Consider the following 18974-nt stretch of genomic DNA (forward strand, 5'->3'; position numbering starts at 1 on the left):
TGTTGCCATACAGTTGTTCATAATATCCTCTTATAATTTTTTTAATTTCTTCAGGATCTGCAGTTATGTCACCTTTTTCATTCATTATTTTGTTTATATGGGTCTTCTCTCTTTTTGATTTTGTCAGTCTAGCTAGGGGCTTGTCAATCTTGTTGATCTTCTCAAAGAACCAACTTTTGGTGATATTTATCCTTTCTATTGTTTTTTTGTTCTCTATGTCATTTATTTCTGCTTTAATCCTTGTTATTTCTTTTCTTGTACTTGGTTTAGGATTGGTTTGCTGTTCATTTTCTAGCTTCTTCAGTTGATCCATTAGTTCTTTGATTTTGGCTCTTTCTTCCTTTTTAATATATGCGTTTAGTGCTATAAATTTCCCCCTTAGCACTGCTTTTGCTGCATCCCATAGGTTTTGGTATGTTGTGTTCTCATTTTCATTCGTCTCTATATATTTAGCAATTTCTCTTGCTATTTCTTCTTTAACCCACTGATTGTTTAGGAGTGTGTTGTTTAACCTCCAGGTATTTGTGAATTTTCTAAGTCTCTGATGGTTATTGACTTCTAATTGTATTCCATTGTGGTCAGAGAATGTGCTTTGAATAATTTCAATCTTTTTAAATTTATTGAGGCTTGTTTTATGTCCCAGCATATGATCTATTCTGGAGAAAGTTCCGTGAGCACTAGAAAAGTATGTGTATCCTGGTGATTTGGGATGTAATGTCCTGTAGATGTCTGTTAAATCTAATTCATTTATCAGATTGTTTAGGTTTTCAATTTCCTTATTGGTCTTCTGTCTGGTTGATCTATCTATAGGAGAGAGTGATGTGTTGAAGTCTCCCACAATTATTGTGGAAACATCAATTGCTTCCTTTAGTTTTGCCAATGTTTCTCTCATGTATTTTGTGGCACCTTGATTGGGTGCATAGACATTTACGATTGTTATTTCTTCTTGCTGAATTGCCCCTTTTATTAGTATGTAGTGGCCTTCTTTGTCTCTCAAAACATCCCTGCATTTGAAGTCTATTTTATCTGAGATTAATATTGCTACACCTGCTTTCTTTTGGCTGTAGCTTGCATGAAATATTTTTTTCCATCCTTTCACTTTCAATTTCTTTGTGTCCCTGTGTCTAAGATGAGTCTCTTGTATGCAACATATTGATGGTTCATTTTTTTTGATCCATTCTGCGAATCTATATCTTTTAATTGGGGAGTTTAATCCATTTACATTCAACGTTAAAACCGTGAAGGCATTTCTTGAATCGGCCATCTTATCCTTTGGATTATGTTTGCCATATTTTTCCCTCTCTCTATTAATATCCTTTATTGTACCCATACCGAATCTCTTTAGTACTGAACCTTTCTCCAAGTCTCTCTGTCCTGTCTTTGTTTCTCTGTCTGTAGGGCTCCCTTTAGTATCTCCAGTAGGGCAGGTCTCTTGTTAGCAAATTCTCTCAGCATTTGTTTGTCTGTGAAAAATTTAAGCTCTCCCTCAAATTTGAAGGAGAGCTTTGCTGGATAAAGTATTCTTGGCTGGAAATTCCTCTCTCTCAGAATTTTAAATATATCGTGCCATTGCCTTCTCGCCTCCATGGTGGCTGCTGAGTAGTCACTACTTAGTCTTATGCTGTTTCCTTTGTATGTGGTGAATTGCTTTTCTCTTGCTGCTTTCAGAACTTGCTCCTTCTCTTCTATGTTTGACAGTGTGATCAGTATATGTCTCGGAGTGGGTTTTTTTGGATTTATTCTATTTGGAGTTCGCTGAGCATTTATGATTTGTGTATTTATGTTGTTTAGAAGATTTGGGAAGTTTTCCCCAACAATTTCTTTGAATACTCTTCCTAGACCTTTACCCTTTTCTTCCCCTTCTGGGACACCAATGAGTCTTATATTCGGACGCTTCATATTATCTATCATATCCCTGAGGTCCATTTCGAGTTTTTCAATTTTTTTCCCCATTCTTTCTTTTATGCTTTCATTTTCCATTCTGTCATCTTCCAGGTCACTGATTCGTTGTTCAACTTCCTCTAGTCTTGTACTATGAGTGTCCAGAATCTTTTTAATTTGGTCAACAGTTTCTTTAATTTCCATAAGATCATCCATTTTTTTATTTAGTCTTGCAATGTCTTCTTTATGCTCTTCTAGGGTCTTCTTGATTTCCTTCATATCCCGTACTAGGGTCTCATTGTTCATCTTTAGTTCTTTGAGTAGCTGCTCTAGGTGTGTCTCTTCTGGTCTTTTGATTTGGGTGCTTGGGCTTGGGTTATCCATATCGTCTGGTTTTTTCATATGCTTTATAATTTTCTGTTGTTTTTGGCCTCGTGGCATTTGCTGTCCTTGATAGGGTTCTTTTAGGGTTTGTAGACCAGTTGAAGTCCTTATCTCTAATTTATCAGATCTACAGCTTCGTGGAGTACACTTTCTCTAACTAACCAGCAGGTGGCGTCCACGAGCCACCTGTTCTCCACAAGCCAGATCTCCCCTGCTTAGCCTTTTTGGTGAGTGGGGGAGTGAGTCTTGTGGGGCCCAATTGGTGTCCCAAGCTTGCGTGTGTAGTTGGTGTTGCCTGCCCTGTATGTGGGGCGTGTTTCTGGGCAGTCGGGGAGGGGGGGTGGCCCTAACAATCAAATCTCCCTGATGATCCTAGAGTTTTAAAGCTACTGCAATAGTCTGATCCTTCAGTTCAGTCCTGCCACAGTTTGTCTCTGCCACTGACCCACAAGTCTTTGGTATTGGCGTATGGGTCCTGAGACTTGCAAGTGGGCCCCTCTTCCAGGCTGTGCACCCCGGGTCCTCTGTTGAGGGATGACTGTGCTATGTCACAGGTGAGTGTCGTCCCCCCAGGGCAGTTCTGGGCTGCTGGGCTGTGTTGGGAGGCTCCCAGTCTGCTCAAATGATGGCTGAATGGGGCTCTGTTAATTCACACTGCTCCCCCTTCCCAGCTCTGGGACATTCAGCTGAGGTTGCAGGGAAGGCTAATGTCCACGCCCAGTTTTGTGGTGTGTGCCTGTTATTTGAAGCACTTCCGTCACACTGGGTTGTCTGGGGCAGCTCTGGGCTATGGGGCTGGCGATGGGCAGGAGTGTTTCCTGTCCACCAGGATGGTGGCTGTGAGCGGACACCCCCCTTTTCTTGGGAAGTTGTGTTGTTTAGTGAATTTTCTCAGCCACTGGATTATTGCCTTTTGTCTCAGAGCTCTCTTATTTCTGCTCTTGACTTGACGTGCCCAAATTTCAATTCTTTGAAGCTTTCTGTATTGAGCTTCTTAGAGTAATTGTTTTAGAAAAAGCAAAAAGGATTTAAAAAAAAAAAAAAAAAAAAAAAAAAAAAACGGCCCTCCTCAGAGATCTAATGGGTTATTGAAATGCTAATAGACAAAGCAACCAGGGCCATTAAGGAAAGGTGCCCTGGGCAGAGAGATCAGCCTTGCTTCGGGATTTGCATATGCGCCTCAAGGCCTGATCTCCGCCCTTCCCCTTTCTGTGTTCACCAGAACTCCAAACATCCTCTGCTTTTACTTTGGAGCTTCTTGTGTTGTTTTCCTTCTATGCCCGTCTCCTCTCTGCTGGGCTGGCTGCTCTCAGAGTCTCTGGTGTCTGGCCTCAGTCTATCTATGGTTGGAGTTTGAATCAGTAGAATGAGTTTCCGATGAGAGCAGCCACTGCAATTCTCCCTTCTCCTTCCTGGAGCTGACAGCCCCTCCTCCCCCGGGACTGAGCCTGGCAGGGAGGGGCGCGGGTCCCCTGGCCGCAAAACTTACAGATTTCGGTGATCTCAGCAGTTCCACGTTTTCATGAGTGTTGTATGAAGTATGCCCAAAGACAGATTGCTCTGTGGTGTCCAGTCCACGCAGTTCCTGGCTTTTTACCTACTTTCCTGGAGGAGTAACTAAAACATACAGCTCACCAGTCTGCCATCTTGCCCCGCCTTAGCTTTAGCTCTTATATTTAAGTCTTGATCCATTTTGAGTTAATTTTTGTACATGGAATGAGGTAGGAGTCCATTTTCATTCTTTTGCATGTGGATATCTAGTTTTACAACCACTATTTGTTGAAGAGACTATTCTTTCTACATTGAGTGGACTTGAAAACTATCTTAGGTTGCCAGAGCTATACCACAAATGGTTTTGGCTTAAACAATGGAAATTTATTGGCCCATGGTTTTGAAGTTTGGAGAAGTCCCAAATCTAGATATCAGCAAGGCTTTCCTTCTCTCTGAAGACTGTAGCGTTCTGGTGCCGGCTGCAGGGAAGCCTTCGTATTCCTTAGGTTTCCCGTCATATGGAGATGTCCTTTCCTTTCTCTTCCAGGTTCCCACTAACTTCCTACTTCTCCCTGTGGCCTTCTCCTTATAAGGCCTCTAGTAATCCAAATTAAACCCACCCTGGTTCCATTCCCCACACCTTAACTAACAATAACATCTTTAAGAGATCCTATTTACAATGGGTTCACACCCACAGGGACATGGATTAAGAAGATGTGTTTGTTGGGATACATAATTCAACCTACCAGAGTGTGTCTTCCAGACCCCAGAAAGACATGTTCTTCTCACATGCAAAATATATTCATTCCAACACAACACCCTCAAAATGATCCCAGATCATTTCTGGAACAACTCTACATCCAAAGTGTCATCAAAATCAGTTATGGGTGTGGTCTGTCCTGGAGCAAAATTCTCCCTCTCCATACTGTGAGACCTAGAAAACAAGGTATCTGGTTCCAAAATACAATGGTGGGTCAGGCACAGGACAGACATTGCAGTTCCAGAAGGGAGAAGTTGGAAAGAAAACAGGGGTCAAAGGCCCCAAGCAAGTCCGAAAACCAACAGAGTGATCTGAATTAGACTTCAAGGTCTAAGTGTCATCTTTGGATCAACACTTTGTCGTCTGGGCCTGCTGGAGTGGCGTCCCCACCTGTTTTGTGCTCTAGGATCGTGGTTGTGCTCTCTTAGAATCCTGGAGCTTAGGCCTCACCCCATCTGAGAACTGAAGTGGCAGCTTTGCTCTGAAAGAAAACTGGGGTGTAGGCCCTACGATCTCCAAACATTGGGGTACTGGCTGAATCTCCCTGGGGTGGAAGCCCTGCCCCTCCAAGCACAGGGGCAGACCTGCCCTTTCCACACATGTGGGTGCATCTTCTCTCTGGGCTTAAGGGATCTGTTTGTTCCAGACTTGTGTTTCCATGGTCCTGCTCTTGAAGAGACTTTTCTTTCCTTTCATCTCATCTCTGTCCCTTTCAGTTGAGGCTGTTAGTACTTCTGTTTGTGCAAAATTCTAAAACTCCATGTCAGTTTTCCATGGAGTTCAGGGAGGTCCAAACCATCAGACAAAAGGACTTTGTGCAGATCCTTCCTAGACAAATAAATTTCCAATCCTGAAATCCTGACTTCTAGATGGCTGGCTGGACCCACGAGTCCTCCCTGGTGTTTTCTGTGCATGCATTTTCACCTGGGCACTTATGTGTGGCCCTGTGAATTCCCCAGTTACATGGATGTATATGTCTCCATTCCCCTAGGAAATCGTGTTTCTCATGGTCCCAGGTGCTATCTTGTATGTCCCACAGCCAGCAGTCCTTTGTCCCCAGGCAACTATGATTTGCCTGTTCTCTGACAGCATTCTTGGGGAGAGTTCTGTGAACTTGCCTCTATGTGCAGGGAGAGTTCTGGGATGGTGAGCCTGTGACGTGAGCCGTGTGTCCCGGTTCAGTCTTTCAGGCTGCTACCAGACAGATTGGCATAGACATACAGGTACCTAGTAATGCTCGCAAAGGTTACTCTCTTCCCTCTAGAAAGCATGTGGTCTGGCTCAGCTCTGGAGCTGCTGAGGGAGTGGGGGAAGGGCCTGCAAAGCTTTAAGGAGACCCTACAATTTTTAAGTTGCCTTTTTCTTGACTCAGCACTTACCCTATTAGTGCAACCCACTGACTATATTCTGGAGCTTTGAGAAAGGTGCTTCTGCCGGTTCTTATTTGTTGCTTAAAATGTCTGTTGGTGGGTCTCGGAGAGGGAGGGGATGTCGGTCAGTACAAGATCTGCTCCTGCTGAGTAGAGGAGCGTCAACAGCAGCACCATGGCAACAGAAGAACCTTGAAGGCTATGTGGGATTTGCAAATCTCCCAAATCAAGTATACAGAAAATCTGTGAAGAGAGGGTTTGAATTCACACTTATGGTAGTAGGTGAATCTGGATTGGGAAAGTCAACATTAATCAACTCATTATTTCTCACAGATTTGTATTCTCCAGAGTATCCAGGTCCTTCCCATAGAATAAAAAAAACTGTACAGGTGGAACAATCCAAAGTTTTAATCAAAGAAGGTGGTGTTCAGTTGCTGCTCACAATAGTTGATACTCCGGGATTTGGAGATGCAGTGGATAATAGTAATTGCTGGCAGCCTGTCATCAACTACATTGATAGTAAGTTTGAGGACTACCGAAATGCAGAATCTCGAGTGAACAGACAACAAATGCCTGACAACAGGGTGCAGTGCTGTTTATATTTCATTGCTCCTTCAGGACATGGACTTAAACCATTGGATATTGAGTTTATGAAGCGCTTACATGAAAAAGTGAATATCATCCCACTTATTGCCAAAGCAGACACACTCACACCAGAGGAGTGCCAACAGTTTAAAAAACAGATAATGAAAGAAATCCAAGAACATAAAATTAAAATATATGAATTTCCTGAAACAGATGATGAAGAAGAAAATAAGCTTGTTAAAAAGATAAAGAACCGTTTACCTCTTGCTGTGGTGGGTAGTAATACCATCATTGAAGTTAATGGCAAAAGGGTCAGGGGAAGGCAGTATCCTTGGGGTGTTGCTGAAGTTGAAAATGGTGAACATTGTGATTTTACAATTCTGAGAAATATGTTGATAAGAACGCACATGCAAGACTTGAAAGATGTCACTAATAATGTACACTATGAGAACTACAGAAGCAGAGAACTGGCAGCTGTGACTTACAATGGAGATGATAACAACAAGAATAAAGGACAACTTAGTAAGAGCCCTCTGGCACAGATGGAGGAAGAAAGAAGGGAGCATGTAGCCAAGATGAAGAAGATGGAGATGGAGATGGAGCAGGTGTTTGAGATGAAGGTCAAAGAAAAAGTTCAGAAACTGAAGGATTCTGAAGCTGAGCTTCAACGGCGCCATGAGCAAATGAAAAAGAATTTGGAAGCACAGCACAAAGAACTAGAGGAAAAACGTCGTCAGTTTGGAGATGAGAAAGCAAACTGGGAAGCTCAACAACGTATATTAGAACAACAGAACTCTTCGAGAACCTTGGAAAAGAACAAGAAGAAAGGGAAGATCTTTTAAACCCTCTATTGACCACCAGTTACGTATTAGTTGCCAATATGCCAGCTTGGACATCAGTGTTTGTTGGATCCGTTTGACCAATTTGCACCAGTTTTATCCATAATGATGGATTTAACAGCATGACAAACTTATTATTTTGTTGTTGTTGTTCTTGATGGAGATTAAGATGCCTTGAATTGTCTAGGGTTGTTGTGTACTTAGAAAGTAACAGCTCTAAGTACCTTTCCTACTTTTTTTCCTTTTTTTTTTTTTGAAAAAAAAACAAACAGATGTCTTCAATTTAATGCAAGAGAACATTTTACTGTTGTACAATCATGTTCTGGTGGTTTGATTGTTTACAGGATATTCTGAAATAAAAGGACTCTGGAAGGTTTTCATTGAGGATCATTTGCCATAATATGATGCAAACTATGCTTCTCTGTGATAATTATAATACAGAAGTTCCATTCAATGCAGCCTATACAATAATGTAATTTAGTCTAACACAGTTGACCCTATTTTTTGACACTTCCGTTGTTTAAAAATACACATGGAAAAAAACCTGTATGCTTACACTGCACCTAGAGCTTTTTTATAACAACCTCTTTGTTTGTTTGTTTGTTTGTTTTGGATTCTTTTAAATATATACTATTCTCATTTAGTGCCCTCTTTAGCCAGAATCTCATTACTGCTTCATTTTTGTAATAACATTTAATTTAGATATTTTCCATATCTTGGCCTTGCTAAAATAGAGTATAGCATCTTTCATATGGTAGGAACCAACAAGGAAACTTTCCCTTAACTCCCTTATTACACTTTATGGTAAGTAGCAGGGGGGAAATGCATTTATAGATCATTTCCAGGCAAAATTGTGAAGCTAACGACCAACCTGTTTCTACCTATGTGCAGTCTCTTTATTTTACTAGAAATGGGGATCATGGCCTCTTGAAAAGAAAAAAGTCACCATCTGCTTTTAGCTGTATTCATATATTGCATTTCTGTATTTTTTTTGTTTGTATTGTAAAAATTCACATAATAAACAAAAGTTAAAAAAAAAAAGTCTGTTGGTGGTGTGACAGTGTGATTGTGAAAACCTTGTGGTTCACACTCCCTTTATCCGGGGTATGGATGGATGATTAGAAAAATAGGGACAAAAACTAAATGAAAAATAGGATGGGATGGGGGGGAGATGGAATGACTTGGGTGTTCTTTTTTACTTTTATTTTTTATTCTTATTTTCATTCTTTTTGGAGTAATGAAAATGTTCAAGAATTAACTGTGGTGATGAATGCACAAGTATATGATGGTGCTGTGAACTGTTGCTTTTATACCACGGATGATTGTATGGTATGTGAATATATCTCAAAAAAATTGAATAAAAAAATGTCTGTTGGGGGACAGAGCCCTGGAGCATCTCACTCTGCCATCTTGATTGGAACAGGGCCCAAGACTTTGGCTTAATCTAAGGCATGAAGTGAAAGTCCATGTATTGCTCACTGACCTGACCTTTTATAGTGATTTCTGCCAGTCCTCCTGGCAGAAAAGTATGTGGAGATTTCCCTCTGGACACTGCACACTGCCCAGGAACGTGCTTCAAGTTGGGGAATTCAAGCTCCTTCCAGAGACTAGTCCAAGGCCCTCAGAACCACTGGTGACCCTTAGGAAAAACCGCAGATCAACCCAAACTCCTGGTGGTGTGGGGTGACCAGTTTGAGACCAGAGAACACTTTTTGGGGTGGTTTTGCATCAGTCCATCTGTCCTGTGGTGCTCAAAATTCTTACCCTTTGTCAATCTTAATGTCCTTTGTTCCTTTTGGAGGATGATACGATGGTACAATTATACTGTACAGAAAAAGAGGAATAAAACACAAGCCTTATTACTGTGCTGTTAGATCTCTCTCACGCTTTCCTCAGTCTATCACTGGGTCCTTTCATCACTTAGCCCCAGCACCCCATCCGCTGGGTGCCTCTGGGAGTCCAGGTGCAGGACCTGCTTTATCTAGATTAGATCTGTGCAAAGAACTACCATCTCGGACCATTTGTGTGTGTGTGCACGTGTGTGTGCACCTCTGTAATTAGGTTCTCATTCTTGAGCTCTCATCTTGCCTTCTCCTAACTTTGAGAAATTGTATTCTTCTGGAGCGTCCCTGAAACCTGACTCACTCATCTTTTACCCTCCTGTAACTGTTAATTATGAAGTCAGATTGCTGTCTTCCAAAGGGGAGGAGAGCCATCTGATCCTGCCTGGCTGTCTTAGAGTGACAAAGAGAGCACAGAGTTGCTGAAGGGGCTACAGGATAAGTGCTTCAGCTTCTAGACATTAATTTGCTTCTTCCATATACAGGAGACCATGGAGAGTTGACTCCCCATTTTTTATACTTCAGGAGCTTTTAGCATTTTTTTTGGAAAGAATGTGAGGCTGCAGCTTTCGTGATTTAAGTTAAGCCTCTGAGCCTCACAAAGCAACTAATCGGTGTATTTATTATAATAGAGATGTGCTGTCACCATAGAAATTATAACACTTTTAGTATTCATTGTCATCAGAGGGCTGATCTTCATTCCTGGGTAAATGAAAATTCCATAGCTTTGTGTTACTGGCAGGTTTTAATGACATATTTTGAAATCAGTGGCAAAAACCCTCATTTGCACATCTCTGGAATAGATGTCCAAGCAATGCTAACTTCGTTTTTCTCTGGCATGGACTGCAGGGGAGAAGATAAGGTGACTCTACCTGTGATTTGCCTTAACTGAGGATGAAAACGGGGAGGAAAAACCATCTGGTTCTTTAAGTGGTGTGGTGGAGAAATTTATTTCTCTTTATTGTGCACAAAAACCACCTGGCGATTTTGATAAAACTGCAGATACTGTGGTAGATCTCGGGTCAAGCTGGAGATTCTGCCTTTCCAATAAGCTTCCAACTTAGGTGGTGCTACTGTCCCTGCACCATATTTTAAGGACCAGTAATGCAGAATACACTGAAAAAAGGTCTGAACAGTCAGCCATCAAGTAAGAGTGGCTTGGGGCAGTCTTGGAGAACAATATCAATCACTGGCTTCCAAATTCTTTCTTTTCCCCCAAGCAAGTAGCATGACGGCATCTTTTTTTTTTAAAAGGATAATTTTCTTTCTTTTATTTTTTAAATTCAGTTTTATTGAGATATATTCGCACATCATACAATCATCCATGGTGTACAATCAGCTGTTCACAGCACCATCATATAGTTGTGCATTCATCACCCCAATCTATTTTTTGAACATTTTCCTTATACCAGAAAAAGTAAAAATAGGAATAAAAAATAAAAGTAAAAAAGAACACTCAAGTCATCCTACCCATCCCATCCTATTTTTCATTTAGTTTTTGTCCCCATTTTTGTACTCATGCATCCATACACTGGATAAAGGGAGTGCGATCCACAAGGCTTTCACAATCACACTGTCACCCCTTATAATCTACATTGTTATACAATCGTCTACAAGAGTCAAGCCTACTGGGTTGCAGTTTGATAGTTTCAAGTATTTACTTCTAGCTATTCCAGTGCATTAAAACCTAAAGAGGTTTATCCATATAGTGCGTAAGAATGTCCACCAGAGTGACCTCTTGACTCCATTTGGAATCTCTCAGCCACTGAAACGTTATTTTGTTTCATTTCACATCCCCCTTTTGGTCAAGAAGATGTTCTCAATCCCATGATGTTGGGTCCAGATTCATCCCCGGGAGTCATATGCTGCGTTGCCAGGGAGATTTACACCCCTGGGAGTCGGGTCCCACATAGCGGGGAGGGCAGTGAGTTCACCTGCCCAGTTGGCTTAGCTAGAGAGAGAGGCCACATCTGAGCAACAAAGAGGCACTCAGGGGGAGACTCTTACGCACAATTTTAAGCAGTTTTAGCCTCTCCTTTGCAGTAGTGAGATCCATAAGGGCAAGTCCTGTGATAGAGGGCTTAGCACATCAAACCGCCAGTCCTCAGTGTTTGTGAGAACATCAGCATCAATCCAGGTGAGGAAGCCCAACACCTCCGCATCCTCCCCCGGCTCCTCAGGGGGGCCCTGCATATATATTTTTATTCTCAGCCCAAATTACTTTGGGATATGTTGCTATTTCACTCTAACCTATACAAACTTACCAGGCCTCACTTCCTATTCAAAGTTCCATGTAATTATGGTGTTTGAACAAACTGACTGTATAAGTTACACTGTTTAGAAAACATAGATCCTGCACCAACTAAACATCTCTTCCCTTGGTCTCACATGGAAGTTGAAGTTTTAAAACACAGCCAGTATCGTCCTTTACCTTTGGCCCAATTTGCCCTAATCCTAACCAGATCTACTTCATTCATATCTCTAATTGAAGTCTGGTCTCTTTTTCAGCTTTTTTAACAATTGCTGTATGTGTTAATACTGACATTCACATCTGCCAAACTCTAGCTCTGAGTTTCAGGTGTCACACAGATACCCGAAGTTTCAGAGACCAATCAAGTTATACACAAAGGGATCAGCATCTCAGAATCTGGGGATAGCCATTACAATTCAGGAATAGATGTGACTGCTGTAAGAGCTTACAATCTAGGGACTATTAAAATAATCATTCCCCTGAGCTGTGCTCTAAAATTCAATTCTGAGTTTACACATTGTAGTTAGTCCATATTGGTGAGACATTATAGTGTTTGCCTTTGTTTCCGGTGTAGTTCACTCAAAATGCTGTCTACAGGATCCATGCACCTCGTTGCATGTCTCCCAGCTTTATTCCTCCTCACAGTTGCTCAGTATTCCATTGTATGCACACACAACAGTCCACCATTCTGTCCCTCAGTTGATGTACCCTTAGGCCACCTCCACCCATTGCAAATCATGCATACTGTCTCCATAAACACCAGTGTGCAAATGTCCATTCATGTCCCTGCTCTCAGATCCATGGCATCTAGTTTTAATTGGTAAATTACTACTCAGGAGTCCCTATTATAAGAAAAAAATAAGTCATTGTAATTTTGCATTTGAAAATAATGCTAAAGTAACTAAACTTTCAGATAAGGAGGAGATCCCCGTTGCTGCTCATTCAATCCCCTTAGAAGTTACTATATGAATAGTAAACATTTATTCATTTATTTATCTAGGAGATATTTCTTCAGCACCTATCCTTGGAAAGGCAGTTTAGAAGATGTAATGATAGCTCTACAGTGCTTGTTGTGTGGTTGAAGTGATAACTACAGCAATGCATTCACAAAACAATGCAGGAAGTGGCTTTAAGCATAACTTCCAGGTTATAGAAAACAACGGAATAAAGAAACAAGTTAAAGAATACCATGATTTAACATTCGGATAACTCTTGAGTGTCAGTTTTATGGGTCTTGGTTATGTTAGTGTCCTATTGCTGTCGTAACAAGTTACCATACATGCAATGGCTTAAAACAACACAACTTTATTTTCTTACAGTTCTGGAGCTTAGAAATCCAAAATTCTAGGATTGGCAAGGCTGTGTTCCATTTCCAGAAGCCTTTCCTGGCTTCTAGAGGTTACCCAGGTACATCTTCTTACCTCACCATCCTTAACTTACTCATACCAGCAGCCTCTTTTGCTGTGGCAGGTAACATATTCACAAGTCTGGAGATTAAGAAGGTCATGGACCTCTTTAGGGGACCAATATTCTGCTAACTACATGGAAAGTATCTGGGGGACAGCTGGCCAGTCTCCCACAAGTCTAAAACAAAAGGTTAGAGAAGACCTGTTGTGTCTTAAAGAAGCATAAGGGACATAATAACAAAATGTAACAAACAGACAAAGGTACCCAGTGTTCTTTTTTACTTCAATTGCTCTTTTTCACTTTAATTATTATTCTTGTTATTTTTGTGTGTGTGCTAATGAAAGTGTCAGGGATTGATTTAGGTGATGAATGTACAACTGTGTAATGGTACTGTGAACAATCGAATGTACGATTTGTTTTGTATGACTGCGTGGTATGTGAATATATCTCAATAAAATGAAGATAAAAAAAACAAATGGGAGAACTTGTGGGAATGAAAGGCACAATAGAAGAGATGGAAAACACAATGGAGACATACAGCAGCAGACTTGGAGAGGCAGAAGCAAGCAGGACAGGACATCTTAAATCCTATAAACAAAAGAACAGATAGAGAAATGAATGGAAAAATATGAGCCAGGACTCAGGGGAAAAAAAAATGTAATGCATGCTTTTTTTTTTAAATTTAATTTTATTGAGATACATTCACATGCCATACAGTCATCCAAAGTGTACAATCAATTGTTCATAGTATCATCATATAGTTGTGCATTCATCACCACAATCAATTTCTGAACATTTTCATTACTCAAAAAAAAAAAAAAAAAAAAAAAAATATATATATATATATATATATATATATAAAAGAATAAAAATTAAAGTAGAAAAGAACACCCCAAACATCCCTTCCCCCATCCCTCCTATTATGAATTTAATTTTTGTCCCCATTTTTCTGCTCATCTGTACATACACTGGATAAAGGGAGTGTGAGCCACAAGGTTTCACAACCACACAGTCACACAGTGTAAGCTACATAGTTATACAAATGTCTTCAAGAATCAAGGCTACTGGGTTGCAGTTCAACAGTTTTAGGTATTTCCTTCTAGCTATTCTAACACACTAAAAACTAAAAAGAGATATCTATATAATGCGTAAGAATAACCTCCAGAGTGACCTCTCAACTCCATTTGAGATCTCTCAGCCACTGAAACTTTATTTTGTTTCATTTTGCTTCCCCCTTTTGGTCAAAAGGCTTTCTCACTCCCATGATGCTGGGTCCAGACTCATCCCTAGGATTCATGTCCCACATTGCCAGGGAGATTTACACCCCTGGGAGTCATGTCTCACGTAGGGGGAAAGGCACCTGTCGAGTGGGCTTGGCTAGAGAGAAAGGCCACATCTGAGCAACAAAAGAGGTTCTTTTGGGGTGACTCTTAGGCACAATATACGTAGGCTTAGCCTCTCCTTTGTAGTAACGAGCTTCATAAAGGCAAGCCCCAAGATCAAGGGCTTGGGCTTCCAAATTGGTAGTCCTCAATGCTTGCGAGAATATCAGTAATCCCCCAAGTGGGGAAGTTTAATATTTCCACATTTTCCCCCAGTCCCTCAAGGGGTCTTCGCAAATACATTTTTATTCTCTGCCCAAATTATTCTGGGATAACACGTGCTTCTCGGATCCTGATCTGAAGAAATCAAGTCTAAAGTATATTTATTGTGACAATCAGGGCATGGAATAGGTATTACTGCATATTAGGAACATTTTGTTAACTTTTTTTTTGCTAAAGCACTTCCATGTGAAGTATACAAACTGGAGCATTTCACTCCTAAATGTTTCAATATACCTCTTTCAAAACTAAGAATATTTTTCTACATTAGCACAGTGCTATTATCTCTGATGGGTTAAAACGTTTGCTCCTGCTTTCCCCTAACCGTAGGTTAGGCAAGTCAAAATCACTTCACTTTATAAGTTAAAAGCTACCCTCCCTCCTCCTCTTGTTATTTTACTTCTTTTAAAAAATCAACTGTAGCTAGATTATATCTCTGTTAGAAAGGGCATTGATTTCTAGCTGTGAATTTTAACAGTTTTAGCTGCTGACAACCTCCTGGGAGAATTTTAAAGACTGAGGGACTCAGCCGTTCCTTGTTCCTTATTTACTATTTAGGGATTTTGGCATTTGTGACTGAGAGCCTTTGCCAATGAGGGCTCACTGATGCACAGAATCCACTTTATTTTTGCACACCTTGAAAGCAGGAGTAAAATCTAGCTCTTCTGCTATTTGTCTATTAAGACAAGTTGTGTTTCTTGATTGTCCTTTGTCATGTGAAAGCATTGTTTTCATTTTGAAGGGAAAGATACTTGGATAGGTTATTGGTAAAAAAACAAATAACAAAAAATACTATGACCGTCTCCTTCTGCTTTGGATATAGAAAGCCACAAGAGAACACTGTTAACAATGACAAAGAGAATCTGCAAAATCATAACGTCTCTTAAACCCATCAGAAAGCGAGGCAACCAGATAAACAATTCTTTTTTTTTTTAAGAGCAAGAGAAAAATATGTTTTTATTAGAGAAGTTGTAGTTTACAGAAAAATGATATATAAAATACAAAATTCCCATATAACACCCTATTATTAACACCTTGCACTGGTGCAGAACGTTTGTTACAATTGATGATAGCACATTTTTATGATTGTACTATTAACTATCATCCATGGTTTAACTTAGGGTTCACTGTGTTGTACAGTTCCATGGATTTTTAAACATTTTATTCCAGTAACATATGCATACAACCTAATTTTCCTCTTTTAACCACATTCGGATATATATATTTCAGCACTGTTAATTACATGCACAATGTGGTGTTAATATTGCCACCACCCATTAAGGTAAACAATTCTAAAGGATGACAAGCCCCTTTGAGGAGAGCTGGGATCCACTGACTGTGTCACCTTTGGAACAGATCAATAGGAAGACACAGCTACCATACAAGGGGGTAAAAAGAAAACAGCTAAAATTTTAAATTTATGAACGTTTCAAGGCTGAGTGTGGGCTAGTGGGCCAGTCCACAATTCCTAAGAGCCCAGACACAGGGCAGGCCACACTTTTCCCCACTATTTTCCGTGGACCTTCATTGGATGTTTGTAAGAAAGGCAGGGGACAGGGCAGGACTAAGAGAGCCCCCCACAGGGGGCACAGACACAAAACCCAACCCAGTTCCCCAAACTTCACTCACATGAAGCAAAAGTCTAAGTCACTGAGAGATGGGGAGAAAACCTTCCACGCTGAGGGCTTGGCAAGACTTTGCCCTTGGGGAGAAGCTAAAGCCAACTGCTCTCTGAGGGGGGTCGCGAATCCCTTCCTGCTCCAACCACAAACCTTGAGTTGAGCGAAAGCTAGTAGCAGTCTACCTGTGGTCCAGCTAAAGGACCAGAGAGACGGAGAAAGCATTCTGCCTCTGGAGAAGAGGCAGGAAACCTGAGTGTATCCTGAACTAAAACCAAGAAGAGAAATACTGCCATTTGGAGAGGGGCAGGAAAGTCTCTCTTGCCTCGAACCCTGCAAAGATGTCAGGGGACTAGGGGAACCACAAATCCCCCAGGTTTCTCCACAAGTCTTACTGTGACAAATGTCAACATCAACCTACCGCTGGTGGTGTGGCAAGAGGGTAGAGAGGGGCCATACCCGTGGCACAGGTGTGTGGCACCTGCTGAATGCAGAAAGTGTAACAGGAGCACTAGAAGAAACTTCTGGTACTCTAACCCCCATATAAGTACAGGGAAACCACAGAATAAAATTGAAGGAATTTGAAGACTGCGGTACACTGAAGGAAACTGAAAATAAGAAAATTCAAACCCAGGTCGACTCCTGACTAGATTAACTCAACCCCCAACGTTAAAGGAATGACAAAAGGAGAGGTGTGGCCAATTTTGGGTGCAAATGTTTTTACCTCAGTTTCTGTTGTTCTTCTGCATGTAATAGCTGACACTCAGAAAACAAGTTGAGACTCACAAAAAAGCAAGAACCAAAACCCATTGTCAACCCATAAAGCAGAAACCAAATGAGTCAAATGACTGCACTAGAAATTTTTTAAATGAGGTGAAGTATCCTTTCAACAAGCTGATTTGCAGACTAGACACAGCAAGGTGAAAATCAGAGAATTCAAAGCTAAGTAAATAGAAATTAAACTGGTGAGTCATTTTTTTCATTGTTGAGTTGTAGCAGATCTTCATGTTTTCTGAATATTAAACTCTTGTCAGATCTATGGATCCAAATGTTTTTTTCCCGTAGTAAGCACTCAATAAATATTAGCTATTATGATCATTTGCATTAGAATGGAAGAAAAAGTTTGCTAAACATCTTAATTAGACCAATTAAATTGTTCTTATATGTGCAACATGAGTACAACTCAGAATTATTATGCCATGTGGAAAAAGCCCAACAAATCATTACTATTTATGATTCCATTTATATAGGGATAGAAATTAGCTCAGTGATTTCCAGGAATGTGGGTTCTATGAGAGGACTGGCCAGAAAGGATCAGGAAAGAAGTTTTTAAGAAGAGGGAAATGTGCTATATCTTATTTGTCGTGTTGGTTATGTGACTGTTTAAATGTGTCAAATTTCATTGATCTCCTATACTTAAAGGAAGTGAATTTTTCTGTGGGTAAATTATACTTCAATAACTTTGACTTTGACTTTGACTCTGGGAAGTTATGGTTCCAAAGATTGTGTGATAAAGGAAAAGTCCATATGCTGTTCTAAACCCTATTAATTGAGTCCCTTTAATACAGATTGTAGATGGTTTAATCTGTTTAATTTGTTCTGTCCCTCCCCGACACATTCCTTTGTTGGTTAGGAACATGGTTCCTTCTGTCGAATTACTTGAGTGTGAATCCATTTCACCACTTCTTAGCTATGTGACCAACCATCTCTATGCTCCATTTCTGCATTTATAAGGATACTATTTGTACCTACTTTGTAGGTGTTGAAAGAATTAAATGAGGTCATGCTATGCAAATCCCTGCACATAGTGAGTACTCAATAAATATTAGCTATTATGATCATTTGCATTAGCATGGAAGAAAAAGTTTGCTAAACATCTTAATTAGACCAATTAAATTGTTCTTACATAAGAGAACAGCTGTTTTCAAATACATTGGCAAGATTTATTTGCAATAAGACATTTTAATGTGAAAATTATAAATAAATCCTGCTCTTTAAGGCATCATGGACAAAGCCTGGACTCAACATTTCTGTTTCCACATTTAGTTCCTCTAATTATGAGAGCGTGAAAACAATAAAACTACATTAAAAAATACGTTATATATGATTCAGGATTTTCCTTAATTTGTACTGTTTCCTTAGTTAGTTCAAAGTAATGACAGTAAACATCAAAAGACAAATATTGAGAAATGACTCTTAATCCTTATAAATTTTTCAACATCTGAATTGCAGGAGGTTTCAACTTTCCTAGCACACTTCTTGAGATAGATGCAGAAAAAAATTATTTTCAAGACAGAATTCGTTTCCCTTGAGGTAATTAGACCCAATGTGGAGAAAACAACAGCATAATTCCCACTTTTAGGCTATTACCTTTAAAAGCTGTGTTTCCTGTGTAGTGTAGTTTTGTCTACAGAGGCAGCATTATGATAGGGCAAGGGGCAGTATTGCCTGGGGGTTATGAATATGAGCTCTAGGGTCCATCAGAACTGGGTTCCAACTGATTCGAATCCTGGCTTGGTTTTTGCTTTGTTCTCTTGAGGAAATCCAACTATGTATTGACAATCTAGATCTCTGTCCCAGCTCCAGCCAATGATTCAGCTGCCAGTCAAACAAGTACACTGGCTAACTTCCAAGCATCATATTTAATGCGTCCAAATCTGACTCACCTTTGCCCCAACCCTGCTCTTCTTCCCACATTCCCTAGGCAGATGCTATCACCACTGACCATTGTCTTCTTTCCTTTTATCTTTAATATTTAAAAATATCCCCAAGTCTCTCTCATGGCCAAACCAGAAACCTGGGATGCCTAGTACAGTCTTCCTTTACTGTACCATGCACCCAATCAATTAGTGAGCACACAAGTTCTTTCTTCCTATCATCTCTACCCATCCATCCGTCCATCCATCCATCCTTCCATCCATCCATCCATCCATCCATCCATTCTT

The 18974-nt window shown here is 40.3% G+C and overlaps 2 protein-coding genes across 3 annotated transcripts in view; both read left to right on the forward strand.

Moving 5' to 3' along the window:
• Window positions 1-18974, forward strand: part of RPS6KA2 (ribosomal protein S6 kinase A2) — a 482219-nt gene that overhangs the window by 18409 nt on the left and 444836 nt on the right. The window lies entirely within an intron of this gene.
• LOC119519987 (septin-7-like) lies at window positions 1711-7565 on the forward strand. Its single transcript, XM_037817717.1, has 2 exons — window positions 1711-1720; window positions 6085-7565. Exons 1-2 carry the CDS (start codon window positions 1711-1713, stop codon window positions 7311-7313), a joined length of 1239 nt encoding a protein of 412 aa, XP_037673645.1. The 3' UTR covers window positions 7314-7565.

Source organism: Choloepus didactylus, chromosome 24 (genome assembly GCF_015220235.1).
Source record: "Choloepus didactylus isolate mChoDid1 chromosome 24, mChoDid1.pri, whole genome shotgun sequence".
In the NCBI taxonomy this organism is placed as follows: domain Eukaryota; kingdom Metazoa; phylum Chordata; class Mammalia; order Pilosa; family Megalonychidae; genus Choloepus; species Choloepus didactylus.